Source organism: Microtus pennsylvanicus, chromosome 1, assembly GCF_037038515.1.
Source record: "Microtus pennsylvanicus isolate mMicPen1 chromosome 1, mMicPen1.hap1, whole genome shotgun sequence".
NCBI classification, from domain to species: Eukaryota; Metazoa; Chordata; class Mammalia; order Rodentia; family Cricetidae; genus Microtus; species Microtus pennsylvanicus.
The window spans coordinates 192191847-192207011 of record NC_134579.1 but is presented as its reverse complement, the minus strand read 5'-3'; the positions used below and the strand labels follow the sequence as shown (position 1 = coordinate 192207011).

General features: G+C 44.1%; 1 protein-coding gene across 3 annotated transcripts in view; it reads right to left on the bottom strand.

Moving 5' to 3' along the window:
• Pde7b (phosphodiesterase 7B) overlaps positions 1–15165 on the bottom strand; it is a 314676-nt gene that overhangs the window by 11724 nt on the left and 287787 nt on the right. For all 3 annotated transcript variants that reach the window (XM_075947938.1, XM_075947946.1, XM_075947929.1), the window contains 3 exons: positions 8915–9006; positions 3855–3999; positions 1225–1321 (listed from right to left, as the gene is read on the bottom strand). In XM_075947938.1, the coding sequence (XP_075804053.1) occupies positions 1225–1321; positions 3855–3999; positions 8915–9006 (334 nt within the window). The remainder of the gene's footprint in view (positions 1–1224; positions 1322–3854; positions 4000–8914; positions 9007–15165) is intronic.

The window sequence follows — 15165 nt, the reverse complement described above, 5'->3', positions numbered from 1 at the left end:
AGTTAAAGGGTTGAATCCCAACTGACACCAACCGCAGCACGTGGGGCAGAGGGGAACCTCGATGTTCAACACTGTAGCCCCCGCCTCCTCCCCCGCTGCTGTTTCAATAGTTTATGCATCACACCGTGAGTCACAGCCTGCTTACTCTGAAAGCTCTCTGCTCCAGCTTCACTGTGCTCCTTTATGTTCTGACCTCAGCAGAGACTCTACGTCTCGGTCAACTAGAACTGAGTTTTGAACTTCCAATGACTCATGCTGGACGCTTGTCATAAGAGTTCCACGAGCACTTTTGCTCCCAGAGTGTCAGTGAGCAAACCCTTCTGGCCCCGTGTGAACTCATCCCTCCTTTGTCTTCCGTCTTCAGAACCATCACGATGCCGTTGACACATCTCTCAGTGGACATTTTTCCAAAAGGCTCACGGTTGCTGTTCGACCTCCCCGAGGAGCTGGTATGTGGGACACTTTAAGCTTTATTTGTTCCCAGCCTCTTAAACCTGATCCTGTCACTAGCATGAGGGCACTGCTGATGCCCGAACAAACATCCTGAATGTTGAAACCCAGCCTGAAGAAACAAGGCTGTGTTTAAACGTCTACATCCCACCCAACGTCGGGATTCTGCCTGCTAATTTACTGCCTGCCTTCTGAAGGCAGGCGATCTTTGAAAAATTATGCCCTACCTTAGGGCCATTTGTCTTTTCACAGAAATATTCGCATTTGTTATTGTTGAAACTATATTCAAATGATTTAGTTCAATTCTTGGCTAACTTTGAGCTATTTCATTGGAAACTTTAAGAACCTGAAAAAAAGGCGTACAAAATGCTCCAAATCCTTCTCTCAGGATGGAAGACCTTGACCTCCAAACAGTGCTTAGCCTTTAGACTGTACTCAGCTCATTAAAACGAAGGTCAGGGCAAAAACTGAACTGGCTATCATACATACATACATGTATATATGTATGTGTATAACTGTGTGTGCGGATCTTGCTTTCATTCATTGCATTGTATCTTGTTATTACCTGCTTTCATTGTAGTCAGTGATATTTATTTAAACTTCTGTTCCCCATGAAAGGGTTGGATGGTTCACAAGAGAGTTACAGAAAAAGGTTAGGATAATCAGAGTTAATGAAAGAGAAAATGTCATGACAGACTAGCCGTTCCTGTTTTACTCGGATCATTGTTCAAAGTGAGAAGGGGAAAGAACTCCTCAGCTGTGGGATCTACTAACCTTGCCTGTAGAATTCTTCACAGACCCTTTCACTCCACTGTTTGCTCATCTCCCAGATTCGACACGGATTGCAAATGTCAGCACACTTCAAGGCGATCTAAGAAAGGACAGGGCAGGGAGAGAAAGTCAGAGGGCTTCTTCAAATGTACCCCAGTCCTAAGGGCCTGTGAGGCCTGCCTGTCTGTCTCGCGGTACCAAGCTCGTGTTTATAGAGCGCCTTCCCAGCATGCCTTCTCAGGTGCAAATGTACCCCTAAGCCAAAGGGCCCAGGAGGTCTGCCTGTCTGTCTTGGGTTCCAAGACCCTGTTTACAGAAGGCCTTCCCAGAATTTTGTAAAGTTCCTTCTCAGGAAACAACTGTTATCCACAACTGCATAAAATCCTTCATCAGAGCTCCCATTTTATAGCAGCAAGGGAGGTGAGTCTCTGTCTAAGGGTACAGAGCTTCCTGGAGAAGACTTGGGGGGCAGGTGGGCAGGCCAATGAAAGCCCTGGTCTGGTTCCATCTGTTGTCCCAGTCCTCTGTGGCAGGTTGTTGCAGGGATCTGGCCAGACTCAAGTACAATCATCTGGAAGTCACTCTTATGTGGACATCTCCATACATCTCTTAAATTGTGTTTGCGCTTACATGTCTGTTAGTGTAAGTAAGCTCAGCCTGCCAGCCAAAGTACTACATCATGCTAAACCCAGGAGTCTTGTGTTTGCCTGGCTAAGTCAGGGCTTCTTGGGCTGCCGTACATGGCTCTGGATCTGAGGTGCCTCTCAGGTTTGTCTGTAGTGATGATCCTAGAGGAGTCACCTTGAAGTCCCAGGCATGTGGGTTCTCCTGACTAGCGACTAAGTGACGGCTGCCAGGAGACCTGCTCACTAGCAATGCTCATTGCTGTGACCCAGTTCCTTATATCAGAATGGACCGGAGTGTTGGGTCTGGGAGAGCCTTGGATGACACTAAGCCATAAACCCAGTTGTTTTCTTTGGTCAGCAGGGGCCTCAGTGCATGTGTTGGCATAGGTAAGGGGCAGAGGTCCTTTTAAGGATTTTAAAGATTCTGTTGAGTTAGCATGACTTTCTTTTGCAATGCGGAGCCAAATATTTCAGTTACAAGTTGGTCTGAGTCAACCCCTGGCTCATCTTTGGCAGTAGGGTACTAATCTTTGAGCATTTAGGTAAGCAAATACTAGTTTAGAAAGAAGTGGGGTGGGGAGGGGGGAGGAAAATATATAGTTCAATAAAAACAAGGAAAAAATAAAGGCAAATCTATTAGAATAAAAAAGAGAAGTACGTGTGAGGGTCTATTCCTACAGCTGGAAGCAGGGCATTTCCTGGTATGGATGGAGTACTCTGGGTAGCGACACGTGAAAGGCCTGGGATAAATGAATATGGTCCAGTCTCTGGTTGTAGTTGGTCTGTCTAGGTAAGCCAGGGTCCACATCCAGGCTTGCATTCATCTATGTCAAAAGAACAGGAAGACGAGAGAAAGCAGAAGGAGGCTCTGATATGGATATTGGGTCAAACTTCTAGTTCTGAGGTCCAATATGTCTCCCTTCTTGCATCATAAATGGCTTCTTGCCATGGAGTAAAGCAGAAAGGATTGGGCTTGATCCAATTCAACTATTTGATTCAATTCGATGTATATGTTTATATCTGAAAAGCCATAAACGTCTCCTGAGCAAGAGCTTAGGTATAGAAAAAAGAAGGCAAGGCCAATCTGGCCAGGCCTCGGGTGAAGGAAAGCTAAGGGCTTGATTTCAGGGTTTGGTGGCACTGTGATTTGCATAATATCCTCTCAGATGACAGAAGCAGTCCTTCCATGGCATAGGTGTCACACTGATTAACTTTCTGTCAAGACACAGAACATGGGTAGCTCAGGGTAGAGCTCTTGCTGTGGCATTCTTGGTCAAGGCTGCCCATTTGGGATGTGACTCCCAGCACTGTTTTTTCCTTTTTGTATAGCAGGAACTATCTATACAAGGCTGTGGTGGTTTAAATGAGAATGGCCCCCATAGGCTCATATATCTGAGTGCTGGGTTTCCAATGGTGGAATTGCTTGGGAAGGATTAGGAGGTGTGGCTTTGGTGGAGGAAGTGTGTCACTGGGGATGGGCTTTTGGCCATTCCCAATTGGCTCTCTTCTCTCTCTCTCTGCCTCGCTGTTGTCGTCCCAACATGTAAGCCCTCAGCGACTGTTCCAGCACCATGCTTATGCACATTGCCAGGCTCCCTGCCACAATTGTCACAGACTCACCCTTTGAAATAGTAATCAAACCTCTCATGACATGTTTTCTTCCCGAAGTTTCCTTGGCCATTGGCATCTCTTTACGGTAGTCAAAAGCAACCAAGCCCGAGGGTTATACACTTACTGATACGTGCAGTCTTCCATCAAGGTTACTTTGTGATGAGACAGTTACCAAGCAAGGAAAAATGAGATTTTTTTCCATCTACTTTCTGAAACCTTGCTTTTGCTTGTGCTTGGAAAACACTTAGCAGCTGCATCTCTTTCCAAGCTTTTAATAAAGTAGGTCACGACTCCAACTTCCCCACGCATTAGAGCGCCTCCTCAAAACGTGCTAAAACCATCGATTGCAACCCCAAGTGTTTTCACTTGGCCAGGCTGACGGCTTCTGTTGCTTACCTGAAGCATAAAGTGTCTGTCTTGTACATTCTCCAGTCTCAAGTCTTTATTGTGGAGGTGGGCTTTCAAGCGGGTGAGAAACTCATTCTGTCTGTTGATGTCGGTGGCCAAGATCAGGGAGCCCAGCTGCTGTTCAATATCCTGTCTGCAGCCACAAGAACAAAAGAGAAACACACACTCACAAGGCCAGTCCCACTCGGATGACTGAGTGTCTCATCATCACGCGGCTTGCCATTTTATTTATTTATTTATCACACAGCACCCCGGTCCCTCACAGCCTGAGAGTGAGCCTTCTGTCCTTGCACAGGGGGTGTGTCAGAGCTGCACAGAGAAACTCAAACGTGTTCATTCCACATTCCCACGGATGCCATGGGGGAAGAAGAGTGGAAAGAGTAAAAGAAAGGCATGCGTTAAGGGGGACATAAAAGACTTAGAAAAATCACAAATGTTTGGCTCGTGCCTTTTGAAAGTTCAAAGTAGCTAAAACATTAAGATGTTCATAGAGAAAGGAAAGGTGGCAGCAATAGTTTTAATGTTTAAAAATATTTATGTCTATCTGTTATTATGTGTAGGGGTGTGCTTCTATGTCTATTATCTTGCATGACAATACCCATAGTGACCAGAAGAGGGCATTAGATTCCCTGGTTACTAAAGGTTGTGAGTTGCTTGATGTGGGTGCCAGGCACTGAACTCCTGTCCTCTGGAAGAGCGGTAAGTGCTACTAACCAATGAGCCATCTTTCCCAGCCTAACGATCATAATTAGGAAGATGTAATGATGATGGTACTGTGGGATGGAATGAGTCAGTAATAACACAAAACAGACAGGCCAGAAAGAGACAGCAGAACTTAAAGGCAAATCTGGGTCATTAAGACACCATTGCAAACCAACAGACAAGAGACACCTGAGCATACAAACAGCACAGGAGAAATGGGACATTTTACAAAAAACAGTGCAGGTTAAATCTTTGTTTCTCGTGTTGAAGCCGATCAGGAGAAGGAAGGACGGGGTGGTAACTATTTAAAGTTCACCTTTAGAAATGGGCAGTGTTGAAGCAGGGTGCAGAGAGAATGGCTGTGCCGATTAATGGGTCAAGGTGACTTAGTCATCACCACCCAGTCAAAGACCATTGCCAGTGTCCTAGGCCATTCCACTGCCTCTTCCACTCCCTCCTTCTCCAGCAAGCCTGCTGTAACCACCTCCTTGCTCTTTGCTTTCTTCTTCTTCTTCTACTGGTTCCATCATTCATGTTTAATAAAATGATTTAATTTTAGCCACTTTCAGACTTTGTTATATGGTATATACTATATATGTAGTATATAGTAATATAGCTTGCCTTCACCGCCTTTGGTGGGTAGTCTTTGTACCATTTATTTCTTTAACCATATTTTTTATTCTTTGAGAATTTCATACATGTGTACAATGTGTTTTCACCAAATCCTCCCTAGTCCTTCCTCTTCATCTCTTCTCAGGTCCTTCACCCTGATCTACCTCTTTTTCAGGTTCATGCCCTTTTTTTTGGTTAACTTGAATCCAGTTGGTGCTTCCAGTATGTACATTGGTGTAGGGTCATTGATTAGAGCATGTTACCTCTGTTGCTGTTTTGAGACAGGGTTTCATATAGTCCAGGTAAGGCCTTAACTTATTATGTAGGGAGGCTGACCTTGAACTTATGGTATTTCTGCCTCCATGCCCCAAATGCTGGTATGCCACTATTATGCATTATGCCACTATGTTTGGCTCATGTCTTTTTGACTTGAAATTATGTTTTGAAATTCATCCTTTTTGACAGGTAAGCTCTAGTACATAATTTTCACTATTATATTGAATTCCATTATAACAATATACTTTAATGTGTCTACCCATTTTTGATGGTCACTTCAGTTGCTTCTAGTTTTTGACTATTATCCAAAATGCCCAATAACCATGCTTCCGTACTTCCAGTAAACAATCACCATTAGGGTGGAAACTAGAAGCCTGATGTGGTGTCCAATGCCTGTGATCTCATCACTTGAGAGACGGAGGCAAGAGAACCAATATGAGTTTGAGTCAGCCTGGGCTAGAAAGTGAGCTCCTGTCTTAAAGCAATCTAAGAAAAAGGGATGGAGAAAGCTCACAGGTAAAACACCCTTACTGCTCTAGCAGAGGATCTGAGTTTGGCTCCTAGCGCCCACGCTGGATGGTTCACAAGTGCCTGTAACTCCAGCTCCAGTTAGTACATCATCTTCTGGCCCCCAAGGGGACCTGAATGTATATGGGTACATACAGACAAGCAGACACATACATAAAAACCAAACCAAACCAAACCCCAAAACAAAAGAACAAAACCTGCGCAAATGTCTTGCATCTTGTTAAAATATGATCATACTGAAAAATACTGAAAGGAAACAGCTGCTAGGTTACCGGTGACTATTTCTCACAAATGGGGTCACCAGTACACTTGTTTTTCTTCTTTGAACTACATGAACCTGTTCGTATTCTGTCTGCTGCTTTGTTCTTCAGACATGACAACTTCATTATGGTTCTAATGAGTACTTTTCTCAGCTTTCCTTTGTTTCTGCATTTAACATATCTGGCTTTCAAAGGTCAGGAAGATAACTCTAAAGTCCTTCCTTGAGGGTAGAAAAACTAATAAAGATGAATATAACTTTCTTGGTGAAGCTTGTTCACAATTATTATTATGTAATAATTAGTCTTCCAGAGGCAACATTTGATAACACAGTGTCTCACAAAGACACCGTGGTGCTGAAATAAGTGACATTTTCATAGCAATGATAAGTGTGAGGAGGGGTCTGAGGACCCTAACTGCAGAGCAAGGACTGGTGGGGCTGTTTTGTCAAAAGGCTGGCCATATGGGTCCTTTGTGCCTTCCTTCCCACTTTCCCCCCATTATATTCTTTTTGTTGTTCGTTTGTTTGTTTTGTTTTGATTTTCAAAACAGCATTTCTCTGTAGCTTTGGAATCCATCCTGGAACTAGCTTTGTAGACCCCAGGCTGGCTCAAACTCACAGAGATCCACCTGCTTCTGCCTCCTGAGTGCTGAGATTAAAGACATGCGCCACCACTGCCTGACCCCTCATTATATTCTTTATTCTTTTCCTGCCCTCCATACTTCTTCTCTTTTCTCTTTCCTTTTGGCCTGGTTTTATTTCCAGAGGGTTAAAAAGTTATCAAGAGTTCAGTTCCTTCTGTAAGCGGAACATTCCAGAGCTGTGTGAAATAGTGTCAGAGGTCCAGGAAAAAAGCTTACAAGCCCAGATATGCTGCCTGCCCTATGGCCCACATCACTCAGCCCAGGGCATAGGACCTGTCTGCTGTGGAATATTACTTTAACTTTGTAATGGTGTGTCACATTTGTTAATGCTGCATTTGCTTAACTACGTAAAGATGTGTTGTATTTGTTTTACCTTGCTTGCCGAAGGCATCTGATTGGTCTAATAAAAAGCTGAACAGCCAAGACAGTATAGGGATAGGAGGAGCTGGTGGGCAGAAAGAATAAGCAGGAGAAGAAGTCTAGACTCTGGGGAACAGAGAATAAGGAGAAAGAGAAAGACACCCGCAGCCAGCCAGCCAGGTACTGCAGGCCAGCCAGACATGGAAGAAGCATGCAGAATGAAAGAAAGGTCAAAAATCCCTGAGGCAAAAAGTAAATGAAGAGAAACAGGTTAAATTAAGTTATAAGAGCTGGTGGGACAAGCCTAAGATAGGGTTGAGCATACATAGCTGATTACGTCTCCAGGTCATGATTTGGTGGCTCGTGGCCGAGAAAGCCTGTTACACCAGTCCTGTGGCATCCACACCACCCTGACCTGGACCGCTAGCTCCCACAGGCTCTTCCGACACTCACAACTCACCTAATTCCTTTGGGTCCTGCACATTTTCATGAAAGAGATCAGAATTAGTGGTGGTTTGTAAAACAGTGTATTGACTAAGTTGGGGCCATGAGGAAAATGAGGAAGATGATTCTCTCAGGTCTGACAAACAGCGGACTATGAAAATGAATATTTTTCTGCTTAAAATTCAAAAGACAGCTGGGCGTGGTAGCGCACACCTTTAATTCCAGTGCTTGGGAAGCAGAGGCAGGAGGATCTCTGAGTTCAAGGCCAGCCAGGTCTACAGAGAGAGTTCTGACAGCAAGGCTACAAAGAGAAACCCTATCTTGGGAAGAAAAAAAAAGACAAGAAGAAAGAAAAAGACATTAAACAAATCAATGACCAAAATAAGTAAATAAGTAATAAATAAATTAAATAAAATGGCTAAGGTCAATTCGGTCAACAAATTCATTTAAATAGAACAATATATATATATATATATATATATATATATATATATATGTATTTGGAGTGGAGTTTTTTTTTAATTCATTTATTATGTATGCAGTGTTCTGCTTGCATGTGCAAGAGGAAGCTTGCAGGCCAGAGGAAGGCACCAAATCTCATTACAGATGGCTGTGAGCCACCATGTGGGTACTGGGAATTGAACTCAGGACCTCTGGAAGAGCAGCCAGTGCTCTTACCCTCTGAGCTTTGTAGCCTTAGACTCACAGTGGTTTTCCTGCCTCAGCTTCCACAGTGCTACAAATATAGGCATGAGTTACACGGAACCAAGCGTTTCTAACTCCCACTTTCCCTGGAGATTGGCAATGACAAAGCACACAGTAATGGATGGGTCCTTAATCTAGCTTGCAAATTCCTATGTTCTTTCTTGACAAATATTTATTCTTTGTATCTAAACGGGAGGACGGTTTTGCTAACATAAGGGACAGGAATTTGGCAGAGCCGAGCCTTGTGGCTGAAGAGTGTGAAAGCTGAGCGCTCTCTGTTCCCCTTTCCCCGGACTTTAGGTTTTAGACCCTCTGAACTCCTTTCCCAGTGCCCGGGGAGATTCCCGTTTCTGGCTTGCAGCACCTGATGCTGAATCTCCTGCTGGATTCTCAAGGGAGGACAGACATCCCAGCAGCTGGTTCCCTGCTACTGACACAGGGGCCCCCAGCTTGCCCTGGAGAACGTGACTTATCTTTATTGCGTGCACATCAGTCTGTTTCATCTCTGCAGCACTTACGTCATTTCCTTTGGCAAGTGAGCAAGAAGCCTTGATTCCCGAAGCATGCCAATTGTAGATCGCCAGTGGTGATTCTCCAGGACGGACATATTCTAGAAAAAAAGAAAAGGAAAGCTATAAAGGAGGCAGGAGCTAGATAATGATCTCTCACAGCCGAACACACCTTGGGGATAGCCAGTCTTTTCTCTCCAGCCAGAGTCCGACCAGAAGAGAGGACCCAAGTAGAACGGCAGCGGCTCTGCCCTCAGGCTGCTGTGATGGTTGGGAGTTGCAGGTTGACTAATTTTGTTCCAAATAACATGAACCCCTGTCCCTGCTTTCCACAGCTCACTTAGGGGACCCTACATGTAGGAGAACCAAGTGAAGCAAGGGTGTCAGGGCTCTACGGTCTCCACATCATTCAAGATTGTCCGAGCAGAGATAGGGGCCACAACTTCTGGTCTAATCTGCCGTGCTGACATTAGCTGATAAGAACTTTCTATACCAACTCCCATGCCCATTGTCAACACATTCAGACTTCTAAGTCCCCACTCAGTACTGTTTTGATTATTAGCCACGTGGTATTTCTTTTTAAAAATGATTTTCTTATAAATTATATCCATGCCCACATGAGTTCAGGTGACCTTGGAGGTCAGAAGAGGACACTGGATCCCCTGGAGTTAGAGGTGGTTGTTAGCCATTGAACTTGAGTGCTAGGACCCAACTTGTGTCCTCCACATGAGCTACGGGTATGAGCTCTTTTCCGCTGAGCCATCTCTGCAGCCTCTAGTGACATGCTTTTTTTTTTCAATGAGCACTAAAGTTTAAGTACCGCTCTTAAGGAGATATCTTGGCCCGTGCATGACCAGAATACTGACATGTAGTCTGTGAAGTCTGTGCAATGAAATCTAAAATTGCTATCTTGTTATCTCGACAATTTCACTTCTGGGGAATATCTATTATGTTTAGCTTCTCCCCTGAGGAAGAGTTATTGTTAGTGTAAGTTTTTCTTTTTCTTTCTGTTTTTGTTTTTTTTTTTTTTTTCTGAAACAGAGTCGCAGAATTTACAGAGTGTCTTTGAACTTAACATCTAGCCCAGGATGGCCTCTTAACTATCCATCTTCCTGCTTCAGCCTCCTGAGTGCTGGGGTTATAGGTATAGAGAGTATAGAGCACCAAGCCTGGCCTCTGTAGTGTTTGAAGAGTGATTTGGAAAGAAAACTGTCCAATTCTGTTCACAGGAGGTTCCTCATGTAGTGACAGTTGTGAGACGGAAAGCGCAGTGGTGGTTGACAGAAGTAGGGGCAGGAGGATGGGGAAGTTTTGCTTGATGGATACAGAATTTTGCAAGCTGTTCCCGGGATGCAGGTGACGATGGCTGCATGCCGCTATGACTGTACTTACTATACCACTGAATCACATAGTCCAAAATGGTTGAGACGGTAAATTTTACAGTGTGAATTTTACGATAGTTCAAAAGAAAGCGACCAAGCAAGGAGACTGGCTGTCGTGGTTTGTTCCCTGACTGCCATAAAGATCATGACCCAAAGTGACTGGGAGGAAAAGGTTTATTTTATCTGACGGCTTACTGTCCACCACTGAGGAAGTCAGAACAAGAACCTGGAGGCAGGTACTGAAGAGGGGCCATGGCGGAACCCTGCTAATTAGCTTGCTCCCAAAGGCTTGCTCAGCCTGCTTTCTCAGCCCACCTAGGAGCACTTGTCTAGGGTGGCACTGCCCCCAGTGAGCTGGGTCCTTCCACATCAATCATTAATCAAGAAAATGCCCTATAGACTTGCCTACAGGTCAGTCTGATGGAGGCATTTCCTCAGTTGGGATTCCTCTTCCTAGATAATTAGCTAAAAAACCAAACCAAACCAAACCAAACCAAAATCACAATCAACAAAAAAACCAAACCAAAACCCAAAAACAAATAAAAAATAAAAAGCAAAACCTCCCAAAAGACAAACAACAACAAATAATCCCCCCCCCCCCATACTAACTATGTGAGAACAACCCTCCCTCTAAAAACAAAGCAAACACAAAAAAGCAAACCAGACCAACAACAAAACTGACCAGGACTCTAACACAGATGCTAAAGGGAAGTCAGGGAGGGAATATTCTCTATCTGCTTGTAATGAGCCTCTCTGTCTAGGAGCCACTCCTACAATCCTCTACTTTTTTTGGTGGTTTTTGTTTGTTTGTTTGGTTTGTTTTTGTTTTTCCAGACAGGGTTTCTCTGTGTAACAATCCTGACTGCCTTTGAACTCACTGTAGACCAAGCTGGCCTTGAACTCACAGAGATCCATTTGTCTCTGTCTCCTGGGTGCTGGGATTAAAGGTGTGCTCCACCACCACCTGGCAATTCTCAACTTTTTTTTTTTTTCAAATGAAAAGAGAACTCTTGTTACTGACACAATCCATGAGTTCAGGAACTAGCTCTTACAGACCAGGCTGGCCTCTAACTCACAGAGATCTATCCTTTTGCTTCTTAAATCTCTTTAGGACTCTGCTGTGATGGGCTTCTTGAGGTCATGCTTTAAACCCGTCTTTGGACACACCGCTAAACTGCATTTTTTTTCCATTATTATTTACCACTTGACCATGTTTGAACCAGCGATGAAATTTCATTGCTTTCACCCGCTGGTCCATTATTTCCTTTGGGCATGAGCCACACTCAACAAAAGAGACTGTTAGAAGTCATGTGCTAGACTAATTTGTCCTGATTGTGCAGATTTGTGAGCACAGAGAGCGACAGGTTAGTGTGATGTCACAGATGCTCAATCCTACAGTGACATTTAATTCAGTCGCCCATGAGTTCACTTGACAGACTCATTCGAGCTGACACAGACACGAGCTGCCTCACGTGAGTTTTTCAAGGGGCCAGAAGCTGTAACAAGACCTGATGGCAAATGATACCGAATCTCTGCTGAGTGGAATCAAAGTGTCAGGAGGATGGCCTTAGGCATGGTTTTCTATGACAGGCTGACATTACGTCTTCATGAATGATCTTCCTGTAGTCGGAACATGTGGATACTTGGGAAGTTTGATGGTGAAAGTATATTTGGGTAGGGGTACAAAGGAAATGAGAGGAGACCGAGCAGTCTGGGAACACACCCGTGAAAGACCCTGGCGTCTGGGAGTGCCAACAGACTTCATGATGGGAGAGAGTTTTACACATGCAAGAGTTGGTCAGGGTGGTGTTGGAACCAGGGCCACGCCACTGGCTTCAAGTCAGTAAGAAATCAAGGGCAGCGAAGGGAGGGCACTCACTAAACCCTGACTTTGGGCCAAGCACTTTATTTAATCCTTACTTAGTGCTTGGATGTTCTGACCTCAGGTATAATAAACACGCAGCTTCCCCCTGGGTGGGGGGGCAGCGTGTGAAGCTGTCACCCAGTTGGTGAGTGGCTAAGGAGCATCTTCAAGTCACGCCTACCAGTTCTGAAACCTGGACCACGCTCATGCTTCTCGCTGCTTCCCGAGAACTTCCTCTATGTTGCCATATCTAAGCACCCAGAAGCCAGAACTTTATGAGCTCACAAATACCTACAATTAGATTTAAGTTTGGCCTTGCTTTCAGAATTGATGGCTAAAAATGTAAAAGTCATCCAGTTATGTCTGGCTTATTTGTAAATATTAGCTTTTAATATCATATCTTTGCATATTAAATGTATTTAGGGAATCTAAATACCATTTGCTTTCAATGCCCATTCATTACTCATTGAAAACAAAAAAGCACATGGCCAATGTATTATTTAAGTCAGAGATTTTAAATCCAAGATTTACCCCTGCAACTGCGATTTTCTTTCCTTCTTTGATTATGGGACTAGAACTCGGGACCTCCCACAGGGTGATGTAGGCATATGCTGTACTTCTGAGCTACACTACCAGCCCTGGAGCTTTTCTTTTCATTCCAGTCTTCAAAGAATTGCCTGTGTATGTATGTGTGTGCCCATGCAGAGGCCAGAGAAGAACAGGGATGTCCACCTTTATTGCTCTCTGTCTTCAAGGCAAAGATATTTTTAAACCATGGTAGTAATTCTTTCTTCTTTGTTACATAGTCACAGATTAGCTCCAGAAATAAAGTATCAGCATTTGTTAGTTGCAGAGCACAAGTAAAATCACTACAAGAAATTTTAAAAATCATTTCAACCCATCCTGCAGATTACCTGGTTTACGTGACAATCAGCAGGAGAAACAGAGGGACATTCAGTAACGGGCCATGTGCTAATACCGGAAGCAGAAAGGATACATGCCAGAGACTGGCTGTCTGTCTGAGACATGAGCATCTACCCAGGCAGTGGCAATTTTGATCAGTACACCCGAGGTTGTGGAGGAGACACAGGGAAGCTGGATCTTTCAAGGCAAAGTTTCAGAGAGGAAAGGTGTCCATGATGAGACCAGAGGATGAGCGGGTCAGAGTGGACTCGGAGAGTATGTTATATTTGAGGAAAATGTACTACCTGAGAGTGCATTTGACTAAAAGTGGGCAGAAGTAGTATGTGGAGAGCTGAAGTGAGAGATAGTTTGTATCTCTCTTCTGGCTGTATATTTTGTTTTAGAAATGGTCACATTGTACGAGATTACACATTTCACTTAGTTATTTCCTACTTTGCCTTTGGGGAACATATGGATTTTTACTTGTTTTGGTCATCCTTGGCATTTATGACACCTGTTGGCCTGCGTTAAACACTCCACAAATATTTGTTGAATGAACAGGGAAATGAAATACATTGGAGAAACTGAAAGTATTTCTAATTTGTGATTCATTGAGGCTGTGGGGGCAGGGAGGCGAGCCGATATGGTGGAAAGAGAGGCTCGATGGGCCAGCTAGGCTATGATGAGAATTCCAGGGTTGGGGCTGGTATATCGTGTGTTTGGTTATTTACATAATCCCAAGAAACAGTGGGTTTCTTAGGAGGAATCCATGTGGCCAGAACTGGGTTTAAAGAAACTCCTCCTGGTTGCACAATGGGGAAAGGATTGTAACCAGGCAACAGCGAGTGATGTGGATACGAGGAGACAGGAGGATGCCTATGTCCTGAACGAGGGACAAGCAGGGACAAGAAGCAGGTCAGTTACTGGCATGCCTAGACAACGGTCCGAAATGACGATGGCGTGTCTCTAGCACTCAGGCAGCACTGCTGTGACAGGCTTATCTGACGTTCACAGTGGCCCATCCCGTAGTCCACACAAGGCAGACTGGAAGAAAGGGGAGAGCATTCAGAAAAGACTAGAGAGATGCAAACATACGATGAGATGATCCTGCCATGATGTCCCCTGATATCCTAGCAGTTTAGGGAGATAGATCAGGTGGCAAATCCGTCTGCTTCGAAGAAGTATCGGTTCAGCAATTTCACATTGTCCAGTGGCAGTGTTTTCACATCTCAGGCTCCTCCACACACTTGCGGTTTTAAAGTCTGTCTGTCTGTCTATCATCTATCTATCTATCTATCTATCTATCTATCTATCTATCTATCTATCTATCTATCTATCTATCTATCTTTCTATCTATCCATCCATCCACTCACCAATCTATTTACTATCTATCTATTTGTCTGTCTGTTGTGTACGTGTATATATCAGTTAGAGTTCAGCTTCAAGTGTCTTCCTCTATTGCTCTACAGCTTATTTTTGAGACAGGCTCTCTCACTGAATCCAGAGCTGGGCAGTTTCAACTAGACAGACAGACCAGCAAGTCTTGGGACTCCTGCTCCCAGCGCTGAGGCTAGAGTGTATACCACCATGCCCGACTCTGATATGGGTGTTGGGGATTCAAATTCAGGTCCTCATGCTTGCATGACAACTACCTGAACCATACCCTGAGCCCAAGAATAATCTTGATTTTAATGTTGAAAGAATTAACTTCCATCTTTGTGCCTTACATGAACTATTAGGCAAAACCCTACCACACCCTCTTTTTCTTTTCTGAATTATCAAGTGTGATTTGCCCTAGAGAAAACACAATCCCTTTGATTGCTGGCATTTAATAAACCATGACACAGGTTTTCAAATTAAATCAAGAGGCTGTCTGTCAGAGGGAATCTGGCCCAGCTGAGTTGCTACCATGCAGGAAACCTTTCCTTCTATTATTATTATTTTAATACTGGCTACCTTCTTCCTCTATCCTTTTCTGTGGTCATGGGACTTGAACCTAGGGTCTTGTGCTGGCAGACAATCTCTCTGCAACTGAACTATCAGCCCAGTTTTCCTTTTCCTTAATATTTTGAGACAGGGTCTCTCAAAATTGCACAGACTGTCCTTGAATC